Source organism: Hypanus sabinus, chromosome 7 (genome assembly GCF_030144855.1).
Source record: "Hypanus sabinus isolate sHypSab1 chromosome 7, sHypSab1.hap1, whole genome shotgun sequence".
NCBI classification, from domain to species: Eukaryota; Metazoa; Chordata; class Chondrichthyes; order Myliobatiformes; family Dasyatidae; genus Hypanus; species Hypanus sabinus.
This window is the reverse complement of record NC_082712.1, coordinates 129736644-129762840: the sequence shown is the minus strand read 5'-3', so window position 1 is coordinate 129762840 and position 26197 is coordinate 129736644. Positions and strand designations below refer to the sequence as shown.

At 36.6% G+C, this 26197-nt stretch overlaps 1 protein-coding gene across 1 annotated transcript in view; it reads left to right on the top strand.

Annotated features, from left to right (window-relative positions):
* The window catches only part of LOC132397545 (low-affinity Na(+)/H(+) antiporter NhaS1-like), a 122289-nt gene extending 99006 nt beyond the window's left edge, over positions 1-23283 (top strand). Inside the window, exons 16-19 of the mRNA XM_059976371.1 lie at positions 7148-7343; positions 20145-20324; positions 21769-21918; positions 23266-23283. Of these exons, the coding sequence (XP_059832354.1) occupies positions 7148-7343; positions 20145-20324; positions 21769-21918; positions 23266-23283 (544 nt within the window). The remainder of the gene's footprint in view (positions 1-7147; positions 7344-20144; positions 20325-21768; positions 21919-23265) is intronic.
* The last annotated feature ends 2914 nt before the right edge of the window (positions 23284-26197 follow it).

Sequence of the window (26197 nt, the reverse complement as noted above, 5' to 3'; positions counted from 1 at the left end):
TGAAGTCCTAATTCTCATCTCAGCTGGATGCAAAAAATCTCATTCTATTTCAAAGAAGAGCAGGGGAGGTATACCGAAAACCCACTACAATACTTAATGGTCAAACATTATCTCTTAAATTAAAGTGGTCAGGCCTTATCTCAGCTATATTTTGGGATCTTACTTTGCAGAGATTTGCTGCCGTTTTTCTTTATTTCAACACGTGGTGTTAAATATGCTACTGTATATAAATGTAGGCTCATCTGACAACTCTTCAAAATTTCAGTCATACTCACATCAGTTTTCTTCTTTCTTTCTTTCTTTCTTTTTCAATCTTTTTATTAAATTTCATATATAAAAAAAAAACAACACAAAATAATGAATAGATTACAGATTCAATAAACTTGAGATTACATTAGTAATAGGATAATAATATCCTATTAAAACATCCATCAACAAAAGGTGCATAAATCAATCAAGTCTATGTAAATATATATGAAAAACAAAAATAATCGTCGAAAAAAGAAAAAAAAAATTGAAATTATATATGAGAAAAAATATATAATGAAAAAAAATACTAAACTAACACTAACATGGGCAATAATAACACTTTATAAATATATAAAGGTGTCAAGAAAAGAACTCCAGAACTCCATACCTGAACAAGTATAAGTAGAGAAAAGGATCTGAAATAAGCCAAATTAATTCATATGAAAGTGTCGAATAAATGGTCCCCAGGTTTCTTCAAATTTAATTGAAGAATCAAAGATAGTGCTTCTGATTTTTTCCAAACTCAAATAAGAAATAGTTTGGGAGAACCACTGAAATGTAGTAGGAGGATTTACTTCTTTCCAGTTTTGTAATATAGACCTTCTGGCAATTAATGTTACAAAGGCAATCATTCGTCTGATTGAAGGGGAAAGTTGATTGCCATCTTCATTTGGTATACCGAAAATTGCAGTAATAAAATGGGGTTGTAAATCGATATTCCATACTGAGGAAATGACATCAAAAATGTCCTTCCAATAGTTATGTAAAGTGGGACATGTCCAAAACATGTGAGTCAATGAAGCCACTTCTAAGTGACATCTGTCACATTGAGGATTGATATGCGAATAAAATCGGGCAAGTTTATCTTTAGACATATAAGCTCTATGTACAATTTTAAATTGTATTAAAGCATGTTTAGCACAAATAGAGGAGGAATTAACCATTTGTAAAATTTTTTCCCATTTATCTGTTGATATATTACATCGAAGTTCTTTTTCCCATTCTTGTCTAATTCTATCCGATATTTCTGGCTGTATCTTCATAATCATGTTATAAATAAAAGCTACTAATCCCTTCTGACAAGGATTAAAAGTAAAAATCAAATCTGAAAAATCCGATGGAGTTGAATTAGGAAAAGATGGAAGAATTTTATATAAGAAATTTCTAATTTGTAAGTATCTAAAAAAATTAGATTTAGGTAATTCAAATTTGTTGGATAGTTGATCAAAAGACATCAAAGTACCTTCAAAAAAAAGATCACGAAAACATTTTATACCTTTCCTTTTCCATATACTAAAAGCTTGATCTGTCAATGAAGGTTTAAAAAAAAAATTACATAAAATAGGGCTGTCCAAAGCAAAGTTTTTCAGATTAAAGAATTTGCGAAATTGAAACCAAATTCGTAGTGTATGTTTAACAACAGGGTTAGATATCTGTTTATTGAATTTGGCTAAATCAATAGGAAGAAAAGAACCAAGAACGGAAAATATAGAATATCCCTTAACCTCACTACATTCCAAATTTACCCACTGTGGGCACACAGGTGAATCCAAATCTAGTTTCCAGTACATTAGGTTACGAATATTATTCGCCCAATAATAAAATCTAAAGTTAGGTAAAGCTAGACCACCATCTTTTTTAGACTTTTGTAATTGCCTTTTGCTTAACCTAGGATTTTTATTTTGCCAAACAAATGAGGAAATCTTTGAATCAATATTATCAAAAAAAGATTTAGGAATAAAAATTGGTAAAGCTTGGAATAAATATAAAAATTTCGGTAAAATCATCATTTTAATAGCATTAATCCGACCAACTAATGATAAAAATAAGGGAGACCATCTAGTAGTAAGTTGCTGAATTTGATGAAGCATAGGTAAAAAATTCAGTCCAAATAAATCTTTATATTTCTTGGTGATTTTTATACCTAAATAGATAAAGTTATCAGTAACAACTTTAAATGGCATCCTATCACTCAATAAAGTTTGCGCGTTTAAAGGGAATAACTCACTCTTATCTAAGTTTAACTTATAACCAGAAAAACTACCAAATTGAGCCAACAAGGATAAAATAGCAGGAATAGACCTACTAGGATTAGAAATATATAACAACAAATCATCAGCATAAAGCGATAATTTGTATAACTTCTCATTACGGGTAATACCAAAAATATTAGGAGACTCACGAATAGCAATAGCTAAAGGTTCTAATGCAATATTAAATAATAAAGGACTTAAAGGACAACCTTGTCTCGTACCACGAGATAATTGAAAAAAAGAGGATCTATAATTATTTGTAAGAACAGAAGCAACAGGTTTATAATATATTAATTTAATCCATGATATAAAATTAGGACTAAAATTAAAGTTTCTCAATGCATTAAATAAATATGTCCATTCAACTCTATCAAAGGCTTTTTCAGCATCTAATGAGATAACACATTCTGGGGTTGTAGGTGATGAAGTATAAATTATGTTAATCAATTTTCTAATATTAAAAAAGGAATATCGATTCCTAATAAAACCAGTTTGATCTTCTGAAATAATCTGTGGTAATACCTTTTCTAATCTAATGGCTAAAATTTTTGTAAGAATCTTAGAGTCTACATTTAATAATGATATAGGGCGATAAGATGCACATAAGGTAGGATCTTTATCTTTTTTAAGAATTAAAGAGATAGTAGCTTCATAAAACGATTGAGGTAATCTCTTCTTAACAAACGCATCATTAAAGATTTCACATAGCCAAGGAGAAAGCAATAAAGAAAAAGTTTTAAAAAATTCTACAATAAAACCATCAGGACCAGGAGCTTTCCCTGAATTCATTGATGAGATAGCCTCTCTTATTTCATCCATAGAAATAGGAGCATCAAGCAAGCTACAATCTTCATCTATCAGTTTAGAAATATTCAAATTATTAAAAAAATTATCCATCGTAAACCGGTCACCGTCAAATTCTGATTGATATAAAGATTTATAAAAATCTTGAAAAGTGTTATTGATTTCTTTATAATCAGTAGTTAAATTACCGTCTTGTTTACGAATTTTAATAATTTGTCGCTTAGTCGAAATAGCTTTTAATTGATTAGCTAACAATTTACCAGTTCGATCACTATGAATATAAAATTGAGCCCTAGTCTTAATTAATTGATTCTCAATTGAAGAAGATAATAATAAACTATGTTCCATTTGAAGCTCAACTCTCTTCTTATAAAGTTCTTTGGTAGGAGTAACGGAATAAATCTTATCAATTTCTTTAATTTTATCCACCAATAAAGCTATATCTGAATATCTTTGTTTTCTTTTACCAGCGGAATATGAAATAATTTGTCCACGAATAAAAGCCTTGAAAGAGTCCCAAAGTATTCCTTTATCAATCTCTTCATTATAGTTTGTTGAAAAAAATAAGTCAATTTGTTGTTTTATGAAGGTAATAAATTCTGGATCTTGAAGTAAAGTAGCATTAAGTCTCCAAGATCTAGTATTGATAGAAGAATCCGAAATCTTGATAGATAACTTCAAAGGCGCATGATCCGAAATAGCAATAGAATCGTATTTACAATCAATAACATCTGTTAATAAACGATGATCAATAAGAAAGTAATCAATTCTAGAATAACTATGATATACATGTGAAAAAAATGAAAATTCTTTACCTTTAGGGTTCAAAAACCGCCATATTTCAGTAATTCCAGAATCAACCATAAAAGAATTAATAAGTAAAGCTGATCTATTCGGAAGAGTTCGAATAGGTTTAGATCTATCCATCGAAGGATTCAAACAACAATTAAAGTCTCCACCCATAATCAACATATATTCATTCAAATTAGGAAGAGAAGTAAATAAACGTTTAAAAAATTCAGGACAATCAAAGTTTGGAGCATAAATATTAACTAAAACAACTTTCCGATTAAAAAGTGAACCAGTTATCAACAAAAATCTACCCTGTGGATCAGAAATAATTTCATAATGTGTAAACGAAATTGAGGCGTCTATAAAAATAGACACACCCCTAATTTTAGCGGTACAATTTGAGTGAAATTGTTGACCTTTCCAGAACCTAAAAAAACGTTGATTATCCTCCCTCCTAATGTGGGTCTCCTGTGCAAAAATAATATTAGCGTTCAATCTATGGAATACTTTAAATATTTTTTTACGTTTAATCGGATGATTTAAACCATTAGTATTCCACGAGATAAAGTTAATAGATTTATCCATCATACCAATATTAATTGTGTGTATCATAAAAGGTTAAAAAGACACATAACCCACAATTTAGGAAGAAGGAAAATTGATTCAGGAGCAACCGGAGATCCTGACACCTCAACAATATTAACAATTTAAAGTCAGCCCATAAACTAAAAGCAAAAAAATAAAAAGCAAAAGCATGAAAAAAGATCCCTCCCCCCTCCCCCCACCCTTTGAAAGAAAGCCAAGCGGCAGGCGCATAAACTAATACTAATATTACCCCCATTTCAAGATGGCAGCTCCATAAGAAAATTTTTTAAGAAAAAACTATATAACACCCCAATTAAAATATAGAGTTGCAAAAAAAAATATATATATATATATATATACCTACATATATATATATATATACATACACATACACATACACACCCATATCAGACAAATCAAAAAAAAAAACTAAAATAGTAAAACCAGAAAGATCATTAATAAAAAAAAATGCACATTAAAGTTTAAAAATGTGATACACCTTTAAAAAAGAAATTCCATATTCAGATACAAAGATGACGTTTCACAAGCCAAGACTTATGGAAAGAAGAAACGACATTTTGAGAAAGCCATATTACAAAATATGAATATAAATTCAGCAATCTAATGAGAAAATATAGTAAAAAAAAAGTTATCAAAATAGAATATTTTTATAAAAAAAAAAGATTTAATAGACACTACAACATATTTAAAAAAAAACTAAAGAAAAAGAATTCAAAACCTTTGTTCCATTTCTAAATACAGGCAAGCAAATAAACGCTTATAAAAAGTAAAGACTTATGGGAAGAAGAAACGACATTTTGAAAAAAATAATTCATTATTACAAAATACAAACGTATATAAAAAAAGGATATTATAAAGATTAAAACAGCATCTATAAGCAATAATAATAGTAAAAAAAAGACCCAGACCCATAGTTCAAAATAAGAAGTTATAACCCAACTTCCAGGGTTAAAACTTAAAATGAAATAACATCCTCTCTCCAAAAAAAAATCTTCAATGTAACTCATAGTTCAAGTTGCACTAGAGGATCGATATTCTTCAACAAATTTCTTCGCTTCTTCAGGAGTGATAAAAAAGTGTAGACTGTTGTCGGGCAGCACCATTCTAAGCTTCGCTGGATACATTAAGGCTTGTTTAAAACCAAACGAATGAATCTCTGCCATCACTGGTTTAAAAGCGATCCTGGCTTTCATAACTTCATACGAATAGTCTTCAACTATTCGAAATGAATAATTTCTGTAGGAGATCATACCTTTTTTACGAGCTAATCGAATTAGAAGCTCTTTCTCACGAGGATAATGAAGGCGAACAATCACCGCTCGTGGTTTATCAGACACAGGCGAAAGCCTCGCAACTCTATGAGCGCGGTCAATAACAGGTTCATTTTTCAAACCTTCACCACCGAAAATTTCCCACAGTAATTTAGAGAAAAATTCAGTTAAATCACCGGACTCAACTTTTTCGGGAATTCCGATGATGCGCAAATTCTGTCTGCGAGAACGATTTTCAAGATCAGTAATTTTAAACTTGTACTGATCTAAAGTTTTAGCAGTCGACTCTATCTTCTTCTCTAACACTTCAATTGTACGTGCTTTTTCACAAATTGATTGTTCAAGAGTCGTGATCTTATTTCCATGCTGTTGAACCTCTAACGCCTGCGACTGAAACTTAGTTTCAAGCGATTTAACAACTCCTTCAAGATCGGATATTTTCGAAGTAATCCTCCTTTCCAAACTTAACAGTTTACTGTCCAATTTACCTTCTAGTCTGCCTTCCAGAGCCGCAAATTTAGCATCCAGTTTATTGTCCAATTTACTTTCCATAACCGCAAATTTAACATCCAGTTTAGTGTCCAAAAGACCAACAATTGCGTCGATGGATAAAGGATCCTTAGCCGATTTCTTACTTGTAGCCATTTTAGGTTTGACAAGATTAGATCAACTATTATTTTAGGAAAAAAGGGTCAATCAAAGGTAGCAACTCATATGATTAAGTTCGAAAAGGTCTAATTAAAGGGTGATTATAGTTAAAAAAATAAAGAGCGCCTAAAAGGCAGATGCTTACGTCGCCATCTTGAAACTCCACCCCCCAGTTTTCTATTCATAACCACTGACTCCTCAAGTTTCTTTGTAACAATGTAATTTTACAATGTGTAAAGCTACCACCATACATTATGTGAATCTCCTTTACATATTAAAATTTAGATTCTTTATAGTTGCTGTATTGTGATTATTATTACAATATCTAATGCTAACATGATAGAAATTATAGCCACTTTCGAACTGAAGGCCTAATTTAGAAGGGATAGTAAAAGCATTACTCATGAGTTTTTTTCACACAAAATTGTTCCCTTAGAGTGTTGTGATTTGATCTGAAAAATTTCAGTCACTTATTTTCATGAATGCCAATAATAATAGGGTTTTTAAATATTTCATCAATCACCCATATATATTACGTAAGTATTTTGATTGCTGCCAATACAAATTCATGTATGGAAATTGTACAGCCAAACTATGATTTTCATCTATTGAAATTGTTGGGAATGTTACAGACTTGGTTTGTGCAATTGCTCAGAAAGAATTTCATTACAAAAATGTACTTAATTGTAGTTTTAACCTGAACATTTCCCAATTCTGAAAGTGTATATGTATTGTTTTTTACAGAGGCAGAATTTCAAAATATTGTCATCGTATGGTATACAACAGTGCATTTGAATGTTTCATTTACCTGGTAATCCTAATTAATATCTTCCCAATAATCCTGGAATGCATACCCATAATGAATATACAATACGATATGGAACTACAAATAGTCAATTATGTTTTCTTCATAATATATGTAACAGAAGCACTTATGAAGGTTAGTTAAACTATGCTTTACCTACAGTGATTAATTAGAATCAGAATCTGGTTTTGATATCATTGGGACATCATGAAATTTGTTGTTTTGCAGCAGCACAATGCAATACATAATGAAAACTATAACTTACAATATGTATTGTTACGAACCCCGTAACTGGGTCACTTACCAGCAAAGCTCGAAGCCTGATGGTACTATTTTTAAAAGTCTTTATTTATAAAGATTAATACAGACATTCAGATAATATACGTCGTCAATACTCAATCTAAAAATGCGGGTATAATAATAATAATAATCAATTAAGCAATAGCTCTATCGTTTGTCTAGGGGATATTGTATTGTCCGATGGAAAGATAAAAGTCACTGTCCTTTCATGCTGCAGCTCTTTGGGTTTAAGAGAGACAGTTTTAAACTTGCCCGGATCTTTTATGAGGCCAATCTGGTGAGTTGGGGGAGTTGGTTCCCTGTTGTTAGTTCCAAGTCATTTTCCGTGGTACCAGCCACCAGCCCCCAGGCAAGGGAACCGAACGCACGTGGCTTCCTTCAAATGGCTTCCCGCTATTACGGGATCGCTAGCGTTTCCTCTGGTGCGTCTGAGGGGTTGTTCCTACAGCCCCTCTTTTATCTTAACTCGCAGGGTAGTAGATGTCAATCAGGTTGGGGTGATGCAATCTCTCTCCCAACCAGCCCACTTTGCCTGAGGGCTTGCACATAGCATAGTCCCCAATCCACAAACGTTGTCTCCAGGAGACAATGGCCATGTCTCTCTCTCATTTCCTGGGTCCTCTGACCCAACCCAATAATGCTCTTGCGATTCTCACAAAGGAGGGGGCTACCCTGCACCCTTCGGCCCCTCAGAGCTGTGGTACATTCATAACAGTATATATAAAAATTACATTAAATAAGTAGTGCAGAAAAAGAGAATATATATAAAAATACACACACACACGCACACGCACACTCACTTTATGGGTTCATTATCCATTCAGAAATCTGAAGGTGTAGGGAAAGAAGCTATTCTTGAAACATTGATAGTGAATACACATATGCACAAGTTCTGTGCATATATGGAGTTAAGCGAAGTTAAACTGATAGACTTTTGTGTCAGGTTTTGAGTCATGTTTAAGGTAGTGAAGTTACTGAACTATTGTACTTTCTAAATCTGTGACTTTTGGCTTCAGGACAGTTGATGGTCTCTATTAATCCAGTTTTTAAAGGAATGTTGCCTTTTTTGTCCTAACTCATTAGGTCCAGAAGGTCCCTATTTGCTTTGCTTGAATTGGCACCAGTTCTGTATTTGAAAAGAACAAATTAATATCAAAATACTATGATGTCATAATTCATTGTTAAGACTGTGCATGTGATGTGTACTTTGAGCTGTGTAAGTTGTTGAGTATGGCTAAGGCATTGAGGAGGATACACAAACAGCCAGCAAACTTGTTTCCATGGTGAAATATTTGTGGATACAGATCTAAGTGAAAATGCAGGTGCAACGATTTTGAAGCTACCTGCATTGTTCCCAGATCTGAGGTAAATCACACCTGGCAGTGATTTCAGCAGTTATTTCCTCCCATTTCCTCTTTACATCTGTTCTGAGGCCTTACCGAAACCAGAGTTGCTGAGGTCAAGCCTCTGTTTTTACAACCTCATCTGCAAGTACATGAGGTCCATATATGAAAAGTCAGGAGAGGCAAGCACTTTCTACTTCCAGACAGGAAATAAAATCCATTTCCTGCAGGGTTGTCCCTTTAAGTTTGGAATTCTGAAAGCTAATGCATAGTTGGGTCAGCAAATACATAGGTAGGGTTCTAAGCATCATAGATTGAACATTAACAAGGGAAAGAAATTGTAGCATATAAACATCCTTAAAGTATTTACAAATAAATAAGTTCTGATTAAAATATTAATGACTTGAAACAATTACTCTTTTTCTTCCTCTTCAGCATTTTCTACTTTTACTTCAGCTAAACATTGTCTGTAAATTTTTACAAAATTGCCAATCTGCACCAACACAAGACAGCATGGGTGGGAGGACGTTCATAGTTTTTAAAACTCATATTTAGGAGTGATGCAATTTCTAGTTAACATTTCTTTCAGTTTTTGTTCCTCAAATAATTACTTTGAGATCAAGTAATCTTGTTCATTACCCCCCCCCCCCAGTGTGCATAAATGAGTTCTGTAATTTTATCAATGACTGTATGGATGCATGATGAATTCTGTGAATTTAAAACATTGTCTTTTGTGAACGTAATCCTTGAGAATGTTTGAGTTGTTCAGGTTCTAATCCAAAGCTAGTACAAAGCATAAACACAAAAAAGTTAAGAGATGCTGGAATCTGGAGCATAAAACATGATATAAATCATAGTGCATACTCTTTCCTGGAACTGTCTATTGGTAAATAGTGGAGAACAACTTAAGTTCAAAGCATATTAATTATAAAAGCATGTGTAAATTATACAACCTTGAGATTTGTCTCCTTACAAGAAACCTGAAAGAACCTATTTAAAAAAAAAACAATCACCCAATGCACAGAGATTAAAAAAACACAAATTATGCAAACAATAAAAGTGAGTTTCAACACTCAGAACAAAAGTGAGTTCATGGACATGAAGCCTGGAGCAGCTGAAGCATGGCCACAGTTTCAGCCTCAGTTCATCACACAGTGTAGAAAATCGTCATGGAGGTTTGGCTCTGCTGGAAATCCACTTCCAGCATCGCAGTTGTTTCATGAAGAGGTGCCCTTTTTGGTTCAAATCTTGCAGCTCAAGTGCAGATTAGCTGTTCATTGTCATGACCTGACCATAAATGAGAGATTCCTGCAGTGATTCTGACCAGTTTCAGTGAGAATCATATCATAAGTCAGGGAAAAATAGTACCAATGTTAAGTGTGAAAACTTCTCTAAATTCATTTCAAAGATAAATGAAGCCAGACTAACATCACCAGTACTGAGGACCTTATTGCACTCAGATGGTTATGATGGGCTGGCCATAGCTCACACATGACTGAGACCAGATTCCTGAAACAGGCATTTTATTTTTATTTATTTATTTTGAGATATAGCATGATTAACATTAAAGAGATATAGCTCTTTTGACCCAATGAGCCCGCGCTGCCCAGTTACCCCCATTTGACCAATTAATGCCTTAACCTGTAATATTTTGGAACGTGGGAGGAAACCAGAGCACCCAGAGGAAACCCACACAGCCACAGGGAGAATGTACAAACTCCTTAGAGACAGCGGCAGGAAATCTATTTTTATCTCTGTCACAAGAGATGATCAGGCAGAGCATAAGATGAAAGAACATACTCAAAGCTTCATGGAAAATAACACAACATTGTACTTTGGGTTCTTGGCTGTTCAATACATTGGAGTGGACAGTGTCAGAGTGATTATTTGAGGCTTCACCGGGGAGACACGTGTGAGAGAAAGTAAAAAAAAGCTGTAGGTTTATTGTTTGCTTTTATATCTTTGCACAGTTATTACAGTAGGGATGCCAGGCAGGATAATTCAATGCTTCTTGTGCAGGATGTGGGAAGGCAAGGAGACCTTCAGTATCTCTGACAACTTCACCTGTAAGACATGCATCTAGCTGCAGCTTCTAATTCTCTGTGTTTAGGGATTGGAGCTGGAACTAGATGAAAAAGAAGTTTAGGATGTATATTGTATACATTTCTCTGACATTAAATGTACCTATTGAACTCCCAATCATTTGTGGGGCTGAAAGGTTCCCGAATAGGACCTATAGAGAGATAATTACACCAAGGTTCAGGACACAGGAGTCTGGGTAACAAGAAGGAGACGGGGGTTAAAAAGCCAGTGCAGAGTACCTCTGTGATCCTTCCCCCTCAGCTATAAGTATACCACTTTGCATACTGTTAGGAGGGAGGGGTGACCTAGCAGAGAAAAGTCATAGTGGCAGGTCTCTGGCACTGAGTGTACCTTTGACTCAGAAGAGGTGATTCTTGGTGATAGGGGATTCATTAAGTTGCGGATAGAGTGGAGGTTCTGTTGATGCGAATGAGATTCAAGAGTGGTATGTTGCATCCTGGGTGGTGAGATCCAGGACGTTTCGGATTGAGCCCTGAATATTCTGAAATGGGAGGGTGAGCAGCTAGTGGTCATTGTCCATGTAGGTACCACAGATAGGAAGAATGATGAGGTTCTGCAAAGTGAGTTCAGGGAGTTAGGTACTAAGTTAAAGGTCAAGACCACCAGGGTTGTGATCTCAGGATTGCTGCCTATGCCTACTGCTAGTGCTTTTAACATGTGGTCAAGGAGTTGGTGTAGGAGGGAGGGTGTCAGATTTTTTTGGATCATTGGGCTCTCGTCCAGGGAAGGTGGGACCTATACAGAAGAGACTGTTTGCACCTGAACTGGAGGACAACTAATATCCAAGTGGGAAGTTTGCTGATGCTGCCAGGGTGGGGGATGTTGGGGGTGGGGAGAGGAATGGTTTAATCTAGAATTGCAGAGTGATAGGAACCAGAGTGCCTGAACAGATAGCAGATAGTGAAGAGGTTATAGAGACAGATGTTAAGACCCTACCCAAAGTCAGGAATCAAAAATTTGAGCATGGTGGGCTAATGTTCTGAGCTGTTTATATTTCCATGCAAGGAGTATTGTAGGAAAGGTAGATGAGCTCATCGCATTGATCAATATACAGAATTATGATATTGTGGCCATAGATCATCTTGGTTGCAAGAGGAGCAGGTCAGGCAGCTCGATATTCCGGGGTTCCAAAATTTTAAACTTGGCAGAGATTAAAGGGGGTGGCGTTACTATTCAGGTGGCGTCACAGCAGTGCTCAGTCAGGACAGACTGAAGAACTCATCCAGTGAGGTTTTATGGGTGAACTGGAGGAGGGCGAAATATGTGATGATGTTAATGGGGTTCTGTTAGAGACCACCCAACAGTCCATGGGTTTTAGAGGAACAAATCTGTGGAGAGATCGCAGACTGTTGCAGGAAACATAAGGTTGTTATAGTCGCTGACTTTTAATCTATGACTGGGACTTGTTAGGATAGAGTTTGTTAAATGTGTTCAGGAATGTTTCTTTAATCAGTATGTAGAAGTCCCAATGAGAGAGTGTGCAGTATTTGATCTCCTATTAGAGAATGAGATGACAGGTGACAGAAGTTTGTGAAGGGGAACATCTCACAATTAGAGATCATAATTCCATTAGTTTTACAGTAAGTATGGAAAAAGATAGACCTGGTCGGTAGATTGAGATTCTAAATTGGAGAAAGGCCAATTTTGATGGTATTGGAAAGCATCTACAAGTGTGGATTTAGACAGGCTGTTTTCTGGCAACGGTGTACTTAGTAAGTGGGCACTCCTCAAAAATGAAATTTTGAGAGTACAAAGCCTGAATGTGACTGTCAGGATAATAGGGAAAGATAACAGGTTGAGGGAACCTAGGTTTTGAAGAGATATTGAGGGAATAAAAGGTGCATAGCACATATAGGCATGTAAGGAGCAAATGAAGGACCTGAGTATAAGAAATGCAAGAGAATACCTAAGAAAGAAATCAGGAGGGCTAAAAGAAGACATGAGGTTGCCCCTAAGGATTTGACAGATGTGTTAAGAGCCAAAGGATTGAAAGGGATAAAATTGGTCCTCTGGAAGATGAAAATGGTAATCTATGTGTGGAGCCAAAAGAGATGGGGGAGATCTTAAAATGATTTTTTTGCATCTGTATTTACTTGGGTGATGGACACAGTCAGTAGAAGTGAGGCAAAACAACAGAGTTCAAGGACCTTATACAGATTAGAGGAGGAGGTGTTTGCTGTCTTGAAGCAAATTAGGGTGATTAAATTCCCAGGACCTGATAATTTGTTCCCTCAGAACCTATGGTCCAATTAATTGCAGGGGCCCTAACAGAGATATTTAAATCACCTTCAGTGACAGGTGAGGTACTAGATGTTTGGAAGTCAGTTAATGTTATTCCGCTGTTTAAGAAAGTCTTTAAGAATAAACCAGGAAATTATAGGCTGCATCAGATTTGTGAAAGTTATTTGAAGGAATTTTAAGGGACTGGATTTAAGTGTGTTTGGACAGTCAGCAAGGCATTTGACAACATCCCACATGGAAGGTTGGTTGAGAAGGTTCTGTCATTTGGCATTCAAGATGAGGTAGTGAAGTGTTTTATACATTGGCTTTGTGGGATAAGCCAGAAAGCGGTAATAGATGGTTGCCTTTCTGACTGGAGACCCTTGACTAGTGGAGTGCCGCAGGGATCAGTGCTGGGTCTGTTAGAGCTTCTCATCTATATCAATGGATGATAATGTGGTTAACTGGATCAGCAGATTTGCGGGTGTGGTGGACAGCAAGGAAGACTTTCAGAACTTCAAGGGGAATCTGGACCAGCTGGAAAAATGACAGAATTTTATGCAGACAAGTGCCTTCAGTAGGATGAACCAGGGTTGCTCTTACACAGTGAATGGTAGGGCAGTAAGGACTGTAGAATAATGGTAAGGCAGTAAGGAGGTAGAATAAAAGGATCTAGGAATGCAGGTCCATAATACATTGAAAGAGGCATCACCAGTAAACAGGATCGTAAAAAATCCTTTGGCACATTGGCCTTCATAAATCAAGGTATTCAATGAAAGAGATGGGATGTTACGTTCAAGTTGTATAAGATGTTGGTGAGGATTGTGTGCAGTTTTTGTCACCTGCCTACAGGAAAGCTGTAAATAGCTTGTACTGGAGGACTTGAGTTATAAGGAAAGATTGAATAAGTTAAAATTTTATTCCTTGGAATGTAGAAGATTAAGGTGAGATTTGAGTGGTATACAAATCTATGAAGGAATAGATAGGGTAAATGTAAGCAGGATTTTTCCACTGAGGTTGGGTGGGATTAAAACTAGTGATCATGGGTTAAGGGTGAAAGATGAAATGTTTTAGGGGGACATGAGGGGAAACTTCATCACTCAGAGCGATGTGAAAGTGTGGAATGAGCTGCCAGTGCAAGTGGTGCATGTGAGATTGATTTCAACGTTTGAGAAATTTGGACAGGTACATGAATAGTATGGGTGGCTATGGTCCCAGTGCAGGTCGATGGGATTAGGCAGTTTAAATGGTTTAGCACAGACTAGATGGACCTAAGGGCCTGTTTCTGTGCTGTACTTTTCTGTGACTGATATATTGGGTTTGATATGGACATAATTGATAGATGGATATAATCTCAGTATAATATGCAGTATATATTTGTGATCAGACCAGCAATGACCTGATATTAGATAAGTAAAGTGCATCAATATTTGCTGAAACAAGCAATCCTGTTAATTTTCATAGCTAAAGATAGTATATCTTTAATTTTAAGAACAAAGCTTTCAATGATAGAAGTGGGAAATTAGAAACACACAAAGAAGGATAATCTCAGTTTTTATATTGTCTTGAATTCATTAACAGTATATACAATTTAACTCTATATCCTGTCCTCTAATCCTGACTGCTCAGGCTTGTCCAACTTTCACCCATCCCTTCAAACTAGTCAATTCATCTCACTTAACTCCTTCTAGCCACATGTCCCCCTATACCCTTACCTTCCACAACCTGGCTCAATCTGCCAACTTCTTTCTATCATTCACCTGCTTCCTCCTCCAACTCCACATCCCTTCCTCATTTGGCTCCTTCTGCCCATTATCCATCACCCCACCTCAGTCCACCAATCACGGTGTGATACCTCTCAACCCATCCCTCTCCACTTAGACCTGATGCAGGGTCTTCACACAAAATGGTGACAGTTCCTTAGCCCACTTATTCTACTTGAACTGCTCATTTCCTCCAGTAGTTTGGTTTTGGCACAGGTATAGGCTGAGACTAATGACTGCAGCACCAGTGGTGAGGACAAGCAGCTATGTTCAAGGGAGGGATACTTGTGCTTACATAACTATCAGTGGACTACTCAATATTCAGGAAATCATCTTCAAATTTAAATGATTATGCCACAGTTGTCACCGAATTCGTGAAGAGCAGTGTGGATGAATATTTGCCTCAGAACATACCAGACATACCTAAAACAAAAGCCATGGATAGACAAGGAGATTCATAGTCTGCTGAGGGCTAGGTCTGGCATTCAAGGCTTGTGATCCAGAAATATACAAGAAGTCCAGATAGGACCTATAGAATGTTATTTTAAGAGCAAAAAAGCAATTCTGATTAAGGTTATATACGGAATTGGATGCACATCAGCTCTAGCAAGGTTTACAGGCTATTACTTCCTACAAAGTGAAACATAACATCACGATGGCTGGGTTGCTTCAATCCCACATGAACTCAGTGCCTTTTATGCACACTTTGAAATGGAGAATAAAACTATAGCTGTGTGAATCGCTGCAGATCTGGTGATCTTGTGATCACTGTCTCAGAGGCCAACGTCAGAAAACATCTTTCAAGAGGGTGAACCTTTGCAAGGTGTCAGACACTGGCTGGCTCTGAAAACCTGTGCCAACCAACTGGCAGGAGTATTTAAGAACATCTGTCTTTCAATGCTGCAGTCAGAGGTTCCCACCTACTTCAAAAGGGCAACAGTCCTGGCAGTGCCCAAGATGAGAAGGGTGAACTGCCTCAGTGACTGTTACCTAGAGGCACTCACATCTGCTGTGATGAAGTGCTTTGAGTGGTTGGTCATGGCCTCAACACCTGCCCAAGCAAGAATCTGGGTCTGCTGAAATTTGCCTAATTGCCACATGCATCTACAGCGGATGCAAACTCACTGGTTCTCTACTTGGCCTTGGATTATCTAGACAAAAGTAATACCTATGTCAGGGTACTTTTTATTGATTACAACTCAGCATTCAACACTATTAAGCTCCAAAACCTGGGCCTCTGTTCCTCCCTCTACAACTGGATCCTTGACTTCCTCATGAGAAGGCCACAGTCAATGTGGACCAGAATTAAAATCTCCTCCTCAATGGCAATCAAAACTACCACACCTCAAGGATGCATGCTTAGCCCACTGCTCTACTCTCTCTACACTCACGACTGTGTAGTTAGGCACAGGTAAGCAGCATCTATAAATTTGCCAGTGACTCAATATTGCTGGCAGAATTTCAGATGATGATGAGGAAGCGTACAGGAGCAAGATTAAGCAGCTGGTTGAGTGGTGTCACAAGAACACCCTTGTATCAATGTCAGTAAGACTAAGAAATTGATTGTGGACTTCAGGAAGGGGAAATTGAGGGAACAGACACCAGTCCTCATTGACGGATCACCAGTGGAAAGTGTGAGTAGTTTCAAGTTACTGAGTGTCAACATCTCTGAAGACCTATCCTGGGCTCAATGTGCTGATGCAATTACAAAGGTGACACGACATCAGCTATATTTCATTCGGAGTTTGAGAAGAATTGGTTCATCATCAATGATACTGGCAAATTTCTACTTATTTACTGCGGAGAGCATTCAAACTGGTATATATCACCATCTGGTATGGATGGATCACTGCATAAGGTAAGAAAAAGCGGCAGGAAGTTGTAAACTGTGCCAGCTCAGTCATTGTCACGAGCCTCCCTAGCAACCAATATACCTTCAAAAGGCGATGCATCAAGAAAGTGGCATCCTTCATTAACAACCCCTGTTACATGCACTGATCTCATTGCTACCATCAAGGAGGAGATACATGCGCTCAATATTTCAGCAACAGCTTCTTCCCATCCACCATCAGATTTCTGAATAGATGATGAACCCATGAACACTACCTCATTATTTTTCCCTCTTTTTGCTCTTCCATATCTATATGTGTGTAGTCTGACTCTCTCTGTCTCTTTCTCTGTCTCTCTCCGTGTCTCTCTCTGTAAAAAAAATCAATAAAAACATTGATCACTATACCTCATGTGCGCTCTGACTAATGCCTTATAAAGCTTTGGCAAGCTATTAAGAAAGCTATGGTGATTTTGGCCTATTTTATCTGATGCTTCTAAGTGCCTCAAAGTCTCATCCTTGAAATTGGACTGCAACATCTTCTCAAACACAGAGGTAAGGCTAACTGGCCTACAATTTCCTTGTTTCTGCCTCCATCCATCCCTTTTCTTTAAAGAGTGGAGTGACACTTGTAATTTTCCGGTACTCTGGAATCATTCCGGAATTTTGTGATTCTTAAAGGATTGTTACTATTGCCTTTAGCTACCTCTTTCAGAACCCTGGGGTGCAGTCTATTGAATCCAGGTGATTTATCTACCTTCAGAACCTTTGTGCTTCCCACGCACCTTCCCCTAGTAATAGCAACTACACTTACTTCGGCCCCAACACTGTTGTATTTCTGATATGCTGCTGCAGTTTTCCACAGTAAAGACTGATGCAAAACACTTATTGAGTTCATCTGCCATTTCTGTGTCCTCCATTACTACCTCGCCAACATTATTTTCCAGTGGTCCGAAACTTCCTCACCTCTCTTTCACTCATTATATACGAAAAATCTTTTTGTGTCAACTTTTATATTATCTAGCTTACCTTCATTTTCATCTTTTCTCTCCTGACTGCTTTTTAGTTGTCTTCTGTTTTAAAGTTGTCTTCTTACCTTTTAAAAGGTTCCCAATTCTTTAACCCCCCACTAACCTTTGCTATATTGTATGCCTTCTGTTTTGTTTTTATGCTGTCTTTGATATCGTTTGTCAGCCATTTTTGCCTCATCCATCTGGTTGAGTATTTTTTTTCTCTTTGGGATGTATCTATCCTGCACCTTACAAATTGCTCCCAGAAACTCAAGCCATTGCTGTTCTGCCATCATCGCTGCTAGTTTCTTCCAATCAGCTCTGGCCAGCTGCTCTCTCTCATGCCTCTATAATTCTCTTTACTCCACTGTAATACTGAAACATCAGATTTTAGTTCCCCCTCTTAAACTGCAGGGTGAATTCTAGCATATTATTATTATTATTATTTATTATTATTGCCTCCTAAAAATTCCTTCATTTCAAGCTCCCCCATCAAATCTGGTTCATTACACAACATCCAATCCAGAATTGCCTTTCCCCCATGGGCTCAAGCACAATCTGTTCTAAAAAGCCATCTCTTTATTATATATATATATATATATATATATATACGTTTATAGATTTATAGAATCCCCTCTCTTGGGATCCAGCAGCAACCTGATTTTGACCTGTACATTGAAATCCCCTATGACTATTGTAACATTTCTCTTTTAACATGCCTTTCCATCACCTGTTGTAATTTGTACCTCACATCCTGATTACTGTTCGAAGGGAGGTCTGTATATATCTCCCATCAGGGTCTTTTACTCTACTCACAAGCACTCTATTTTCCCATCCAATGTCACTCTTTGGATTTGATTTCATTTTTTTTTACCAAAAGGGCTACCCCACCACCTCTTCCTACCTTCTTGTCTTTTTAAGTTAATATGTATACATGGATGTTAAACTCCCAACTATGATCTTTTTCAGCCATGACTCATATGTCTATAACATTATACTTACCAATTGCGCTACAAGATCATCTACCTTATTCCATATACTCTGTGCACCCCAATATATCAACTTTAGTTCTGCATTTGTCACTCTTTTCAATCTTCACCCGCGTGTTACCGGAAATTAAATTCTTATCCATTTCTAGACTACATGCTGCATCTACTTTATACCAAGTGGCCCATCTTCTGCCCTATTACTCCAGTTCCCGTACCCCTTCCAAAGTAGTTTGAACCCTCGCCAACAGCTCAAGCAAACCTGCCTGCAAAGACATCAGTCACCTTCAAGTTCAAGTGTAACCCATCCATTTTGTACAGGTCATACCTTCCCCAGAACAAATCTCAATGATATAGATATCTGAAACCATCTCCCTGCACCAGTTCCTCAGCTATGCCTCTGTCTACCAAATCATCTGACTCTTACCCTCACTAGTGTGTTGCTCAGGCAGCAGTCGAGAGATTACTGCCCTTGAGGTCCTACTTTTCAGGTTTCTACCTAACTCACTATATTGTCTCTTCAGGACGTCATCCCTTTTCCTACGCATATTGTTGGTACCAATGTGTGCATGACTCCTGGCTGCTCACCCTCCTCTTTTAGAATACTGACGCCCTATTAGATTGTGAAATAAATTGACAATTTTTTTATTTATTGAGATGCAGCACAGAATAGGCCATGCTGCCCAGTTATCTCCCAAGTTAATACTAGCCTAATTACAGCAATGACCTATGAACCTACTGACCACTATGTCTTTGGGGCGTGTGGGTAGGATGGTAACTTTTAATTGGATCAGGGAGGTTGCCCAGAGATCATGGCACGGATTTGTGATGCCTGTTGATAGTGCCCTATGAGAAGTTAAATGTAATATCCCGACCTTGGTAGATAGGAAGTAGGTGTGGATGACAAAATCAGTCAGAATCAGAATCATGGTCAGTGGGATTTTGGGGGCTAAGGCTGGCACAATAAAGAAGAGGTAAGCAGGAGGCCCAAAAAAAGGACTGATTTGAAACGGATGGACCTTGACCAGTATGTGACCTACTCCAGAACACACCCTTTAAGTAACATAGTTGAATAGCATTCCAGTTTCTAGGAGTTTCTTGCAGATAGGTGCCACTACAGTGTAACTTGGTTCCTCTGGTACCATTGCAAAGGAGACATTATTCAGTGTGCGGTTGATACAGAAATTGCATCGTCGGTCAAAGAGTTATTTATGACAGTTATTTATGGACGTGCCTCATTGTTTCTGGAGTGGTATAATTCTACTGATATATTTGCAATCACATTTCATCCTGGGGGGAAAAAGTAAGTTGAGTATCACTGTGGTTCTCATGCAAGCAGATTGTGGACATCTGGATAATAATAAGTATTTGAATGTATTTCAGATTCTCGCTGTGCGTAAATCCTATTTCCTTGGTCATTGGAATCAGTTTGACTTATTCATCATCACATTAGCAGCAGCTGATATCATAGTTGATCAGGTCTTTGATCGTAGTGAGTACAAGGTTCGTATAGTTCGAATTTTCAGATTGATACGCCTTGCCAGGATTCTTCGGCTTTTAAAGGTGAGTTCTGTTGTAAAGATGATCACAGATTTTGCAAGATTAGATACTACAGTTAGAGGCTATGAATGTCAAAGGAGTATGATTTTGGATTTGACATTTGATAACTTTGGAATAGTTATAAATAAGGTAAAATGTTTTTTGTTTAAGTAGCCCAAGAAGCCTCATTTGGGGACTTATTTATTAGGATACAATGATTTAGTTTTATCATTGGACTAAAGTTTACTGCTCTAAAGACATTCAGGGGAAATCCCCACTGATTTAAAAACATGCAGATTAGAAGCTTTAATTACAGGCTACTTTTATCTGTAAGTAATACATACTAACCAATGACACAGAGCTTGTAGTAAGAATTAGTTGACATGCAACAAAATTTGAACTGCAATCAGTCATGCTTGTTCTACATTAAAGAAACACAATTAATCTCTTTATAGGTTTGTAAGACTTTACTGATTTGTTGAAGTGTCAACTTGATTATTTTGAGTTTTCTCTGAATGCTTTAAGGTGGGGATATTAACATGGACTACCTAACAACATGAATAAACACTTCCTTTACAGGTAAAGCATACTTGCATAGGAATACAGCAAACAAACTTCACAAATTTGGTCATTTGGGCAAATGAGGTCAAGATGGTATTAATGTTTGATTTGACACTCTCAATATCCAGTACTAATCACTATTCTGTTCATGAAGATTTATTTAGCTTCAAGTTAGAAGTATATAGTGCAGTTTGCTCAGCCACTATTTGTGCTTAAGACTTTCACCATTCTCTGAATTTGAATATATTTCTTGATGATCATTGGTGGATTCTTATTTTTTTTCTTTCTATACATGAAAAGTTTTCTTAAGAGGTGAATCATTTATGAGGAAGATAAATCCCAACTCAGATAAGAGCCTCAACTGTACTCTTAACATGAGTAGCAGATATCCAAATATGAAACTTGATGTTCTTGTTTTCCCATCTATCCATAAAATAGCACAATTTTCTTCCACCCCTGCAAAATGGAATTTAAATATATTTAACATTTGCTTGCTCCTGGTGAAAGCGCTAACTAATAGGGTTTGAGGAGTGAGACATGAGGGGAAAGCCCCATTTCAGCATGCAGGGATATGCTATGTATGAACTATAGGTAGGAATTTAGTTTTTCAGTGAGATGCAGAAACTCTAGATTGTCAAAAATAGTATCAGGATTTTACTTGTTTATATCAATTTTAATAGTTTTTAAATACTTTTATGTATTGACTTGTTAGTTACTTTGACAGATTTGATAAAAGCTCCAGCTTTACCAGATTTCACTGAACATTTGTGGAATTCTGCCTACACATTTCTATCAAGCTGATATGGGCAGTGGGAGAGAAAAATCAACTCATTCCTCATTGGACTGTGAAATTAATATTATTAGTCCAACAATCCATTAATCCCGCATATCATGTGTCATTTTTCAGATTATGTTACCATCCTTCATACATCTTCTCAACAAAAAGATCATCAAACAACTCTGCTTTGGATATGACATTGGAAAAGGATATGTTGTAGGAGAAGAAGATGTTAGTAATCTTATTGATCACATTTCAGACCAAAAAGTGATCTCTCAGGTAATACAATAGGGAAAAGATTGTGAGAATTTGAGACTGGTTGGATAGATTAATAATCAGAGTGAAGTAATTTTTCAGTTTCAATCTGTGATTTATTATCCTATATAACTAAGATTTTCTGAATGAATAGTGCCTCTTATTGGAAGATTAAGTGGGGAAATGAAATGGACAAGACACTGAAAATATTGAGGTTATTTTGCATTTAGAAATCAACATGAAACTAGGGTCTTGACTTCATGATTTAGTATTATGCTACACACTGTAGTATTATGATAAAGAACTGATAGATTCTTAGAGGTGGTTTGTGCTTATAAAACAAAATGAAAATGCTATAGATGCTAGAATTCTGGAAAGAAAGGAAACCACTGGAAATATTCATCAGGAGTCGGAATTTGTGAGAAGAGAAATAGAATTAGTGTTTCAGATTGCTGACTTTCATCAGAATGGGGTAAAGTTAAAAATGAAACACATTAAAAGTTGCAGACCAAGAGGTAGTAGCTATGGGCAAGAATTAGGAAAGAGTGAATGACTCTCAGCTAGTAATGATACTGCCAACTGAAAGAGGAAGGTTAAGGTTACTCAATAACAAATTGTTCATTCCGAGGGGATGTGACTAAGATTCTGAAATCTGAAGTACCAGAAGCAAGAAAAAAATAATATGTGATACAAAGTTGAAGTAAATTTATTATCAAAGTACGAGGGGGGATTGAAAAGTTCATGGCCCAAGTTAAAAGAAGTCAATTTTAGAAAACCTAGCACATTTATTTTTCAACATAGTCCCCTCCTATATTTACACACTTAGTTCAGTGGTTTTGGACCATACTGTTCTTGGTCCTCCAGAAAGTGTCCACAGATGGGTGATTGATAAGTTCATGGCCTAGGGTAGAAAGAGTTGAATTATACAGCTCTCCTTGCATGCACATGCAGGTCAACTCTTTGAGTGATTATGCAGAAAGTTTGAAGTTAATAGCTCATCTCCTTCTACCTTAGACCACAAATGTATCAATCACCCCTGATGAGTTATTAACTTCAAACTTTCTGCATAATCACTAAAAGAGTTGAACTGCGTGTGCATGTAACGAGAGCTGTATGACTCATCTCCTTCTACCTTAGGCCACAAAATTATCACTCACCCCTGCTGTGGACACTTCCTGGAGGTACAAGAACCGTATGCTTCACGACTGCTGGACTAAGTGTGTAAATGTAGGAAGGGACTATGTTGAAAAATAAATGTGCTAAGTTTTCTAAAATTGACTCCTTCTACCTTAGGCTATGAACTTATCAATATCTCCTTGTATGTGTACATTATCGTATACTACCTTGACTTTTATTTGCACTACCTTGCAGGCATTTACAGGAAAATAAAGAAATACAATAGAATTCATGAAAAACTATACATAACAAATACTGACAAACTACCAATGTGCAAAAGAAGATGTACTGTGCAAATAAAATAATTAAATAATACCGAGAACATGAGCTGTAGAGTCCTTGCAAGTCAGTCTGTTGGTTGTCAAATTAGCTCAGAGTTTTGGTGAATGAGGTTATCCATGTCACTTCGGAAGCCCGATGGTTGTAGGATAATAGCTCTTCCTGAACCAGATAATGTGGGACCCAAGGCTCCTGCACTTCCTCCCCGATTGTAGTGGTAAGAAGAGAACATTGCCTGGATGATGGGGGGTCCTTGATGATGGATGCTGCTTTCTTGTGGCAGCACACCATGTAAATATGCTCAATGTTGGGAGGGCTTTGCCTGTGGTGCACTGGGCTCTATTCACCACTTTCTGTAGACTTTTTAGTTCCGGAACATTGATGTTTCCATACAGCATGTAAGTTATTTGAATTTTTTGAATTCAGTATAGAGGCTGCAATGTAGTAATCAGGATTTGAGATAATCTTCCTCAAGTTTACACTGCTTTTTGGAATATTTGAGATGAAATGATAGAGGTCACTGTGAGGATTTTGACAATGATATCTTCTACACCATAGCTCCTAATATGATATTATTTTACCTCGACCACAATCCATGATAGAACATCCTCCTTAAAGTCTCTGAAAGAAAGGTCTGCAGTGGCACAGATGGATGAGCCCTTCTGCCTGAGTGTGGTGGCCAAGGCAAGGGGTTTTCTAGTAAGGAGCAAGATGATATAGGCTATCTTACTGTATTCCAATAGGTGCTTAGATGGCTGTAACTTAAAGGCCAAGGAGTATCGTACCATGAATCCACGGCATTCTTTGGGGTTAACATTATACCACTCAGGAGCTGTAGGTGCAGTGATCCTTCATGAGTATTTTTTTTAATTGGTTTTTTTATGCATTTTCTACATCACTACAGATAGGAAAAAACCCCAAACCAAAATGAAGAAAATTAATACAGTGCAAAAATAAACATACAATAATAATATAATACAAAAAAGATAATTGAGAAAGCACCCAAATTGAAGTCATGTAAAGTTAGTATCCGCCCCAAGCCCCGCAACAAAAAAAACTCCAGACCAACCACAACACAATATAGAGAATATAAATCAGGACATTCAAACCCCCAAAACTGTAAATACACTTGAAAACAGAAGATAATAATGCCTATTACCAAAAAAAAAGAGCTGAAAGCAAGGGACTGAAAAAAAACCTTAATTAAGAGGAAGGTTATGAAAGTACTCAATAAAAGGTCCCCAGACCTTATGGAACTTTATATCCGAATTAAGAACTGAATAATGAATTTTTTCAAGGTCTAAGCCTGACATAATATCATTAAGCCATTGAGCATGTGTGGGTGGGGCAACATTTCTCCAAGGAGGATTAAACGTCTAGCCAGGAAAGAAGCAAAAGACACTTAGTCGAACTCAAACGTATATCTGTCTCACCCAAAAAACCAAACAAAGCAATTAAAGGGTTAGGTTCTAAGTGGTGATTCAGAATATAGGATAAAGTTATGAAGACATATTTCCAAAATTTCTCTAAGCTAGGACAGGACCAGTACATTTGAATAAGAGAGGCCTCGCCCCATTTGCATTTATCACAAAGAGGACTAATATTAGGGTAAAATCAAGATAATTTAGATTTAGACATACGGGCTCTATGAACAATCTTAAACTGTAAAAGGCAATGGCGAGCACAAAGAGAGGTTGAATTAACCGATTTGAGAATCGAGTCCCAAGTTTCATCAGATAAAGAGATATTTAAATCATGCTCCCAAGCCATTCTAATTTTATCCACAGGAGCACGCCGTAAGAATGCTAATTTAACATGAATAAATGATATTAAACCTTTAGCCAGTGGATTAATAGAGAGAAATAAATCCATAACATTTTTCTCAGGCATTTCAGGGAAGTTAGGAATTAAAGGATTAATAAAGTGTCTAATTCGGAGATATCTAAAAAAAATGGGCATTAGGCAGATTGAACTTAGCAGAGAGCTGTTGAAAAGATGCGAAGCGATTATTAATAAAAAGATCTTCAAAATGTCTAATGCTCTTCCTATATCAATCATGGAATGTTGAATCATACATAGTAGGTAAAAAAAGGTGATTATGTAAGATAGGACTAGACGAGGAAAAACCATAGAAACCATAAAATTTCCTAAGCTGAGCCCATATTTGCAAAGTGCGTCTAACAAGAGGATTAACAATTAATCTAGACAAACTACTAGGGAGTACAGAGCCAAGAAGTGCAGAAATAGATAAATCTTTAGTGGAACTCAACTCCATTGCCACCCAATTAGGGCACTTGGGTTGGCTATGGAAAAAAGACCAAAAGGTAGCACAACGTATATTGGCTGCCCAATAATATAAATGAAAGTTGGGTAAGGCCATGCCACCCTCTTTTTTAGATTTTTGGAGATAAACTTTATTAATTCTGGAATGCTTATTCTTCCACAGATATGACAAAATAATAGAGTCTAAGGAATCAAAAAAAGTTCTAGGAATAAAAATTGGGATTGATTGAAATAAATATAAAAATTTAGGGAGAACATACATTTTAATAACATTAATACGACCTACCAAAGACATAGATAGAGGTGACCATTGTGACAGACTCTGTTTTGTAGTATATAAAAGATTGGCAAAATTTTCACGAAAACGATCTTTAAACTTCCTTGTAACTGTAATCCCAAGATAAGTAAATTGATTATGAACTACTTTAAAAGGGAGGTCACAAAATGTGAATTCTAAGGCTTCTTTATTAATTGGGAAAAGTTCACTCTTATATAAATTAAGTTTATAGCCAGAAAACTGGCTAAACTGATCAAGAAGTGAGAACATTGGAGGTAAGGATGGAGA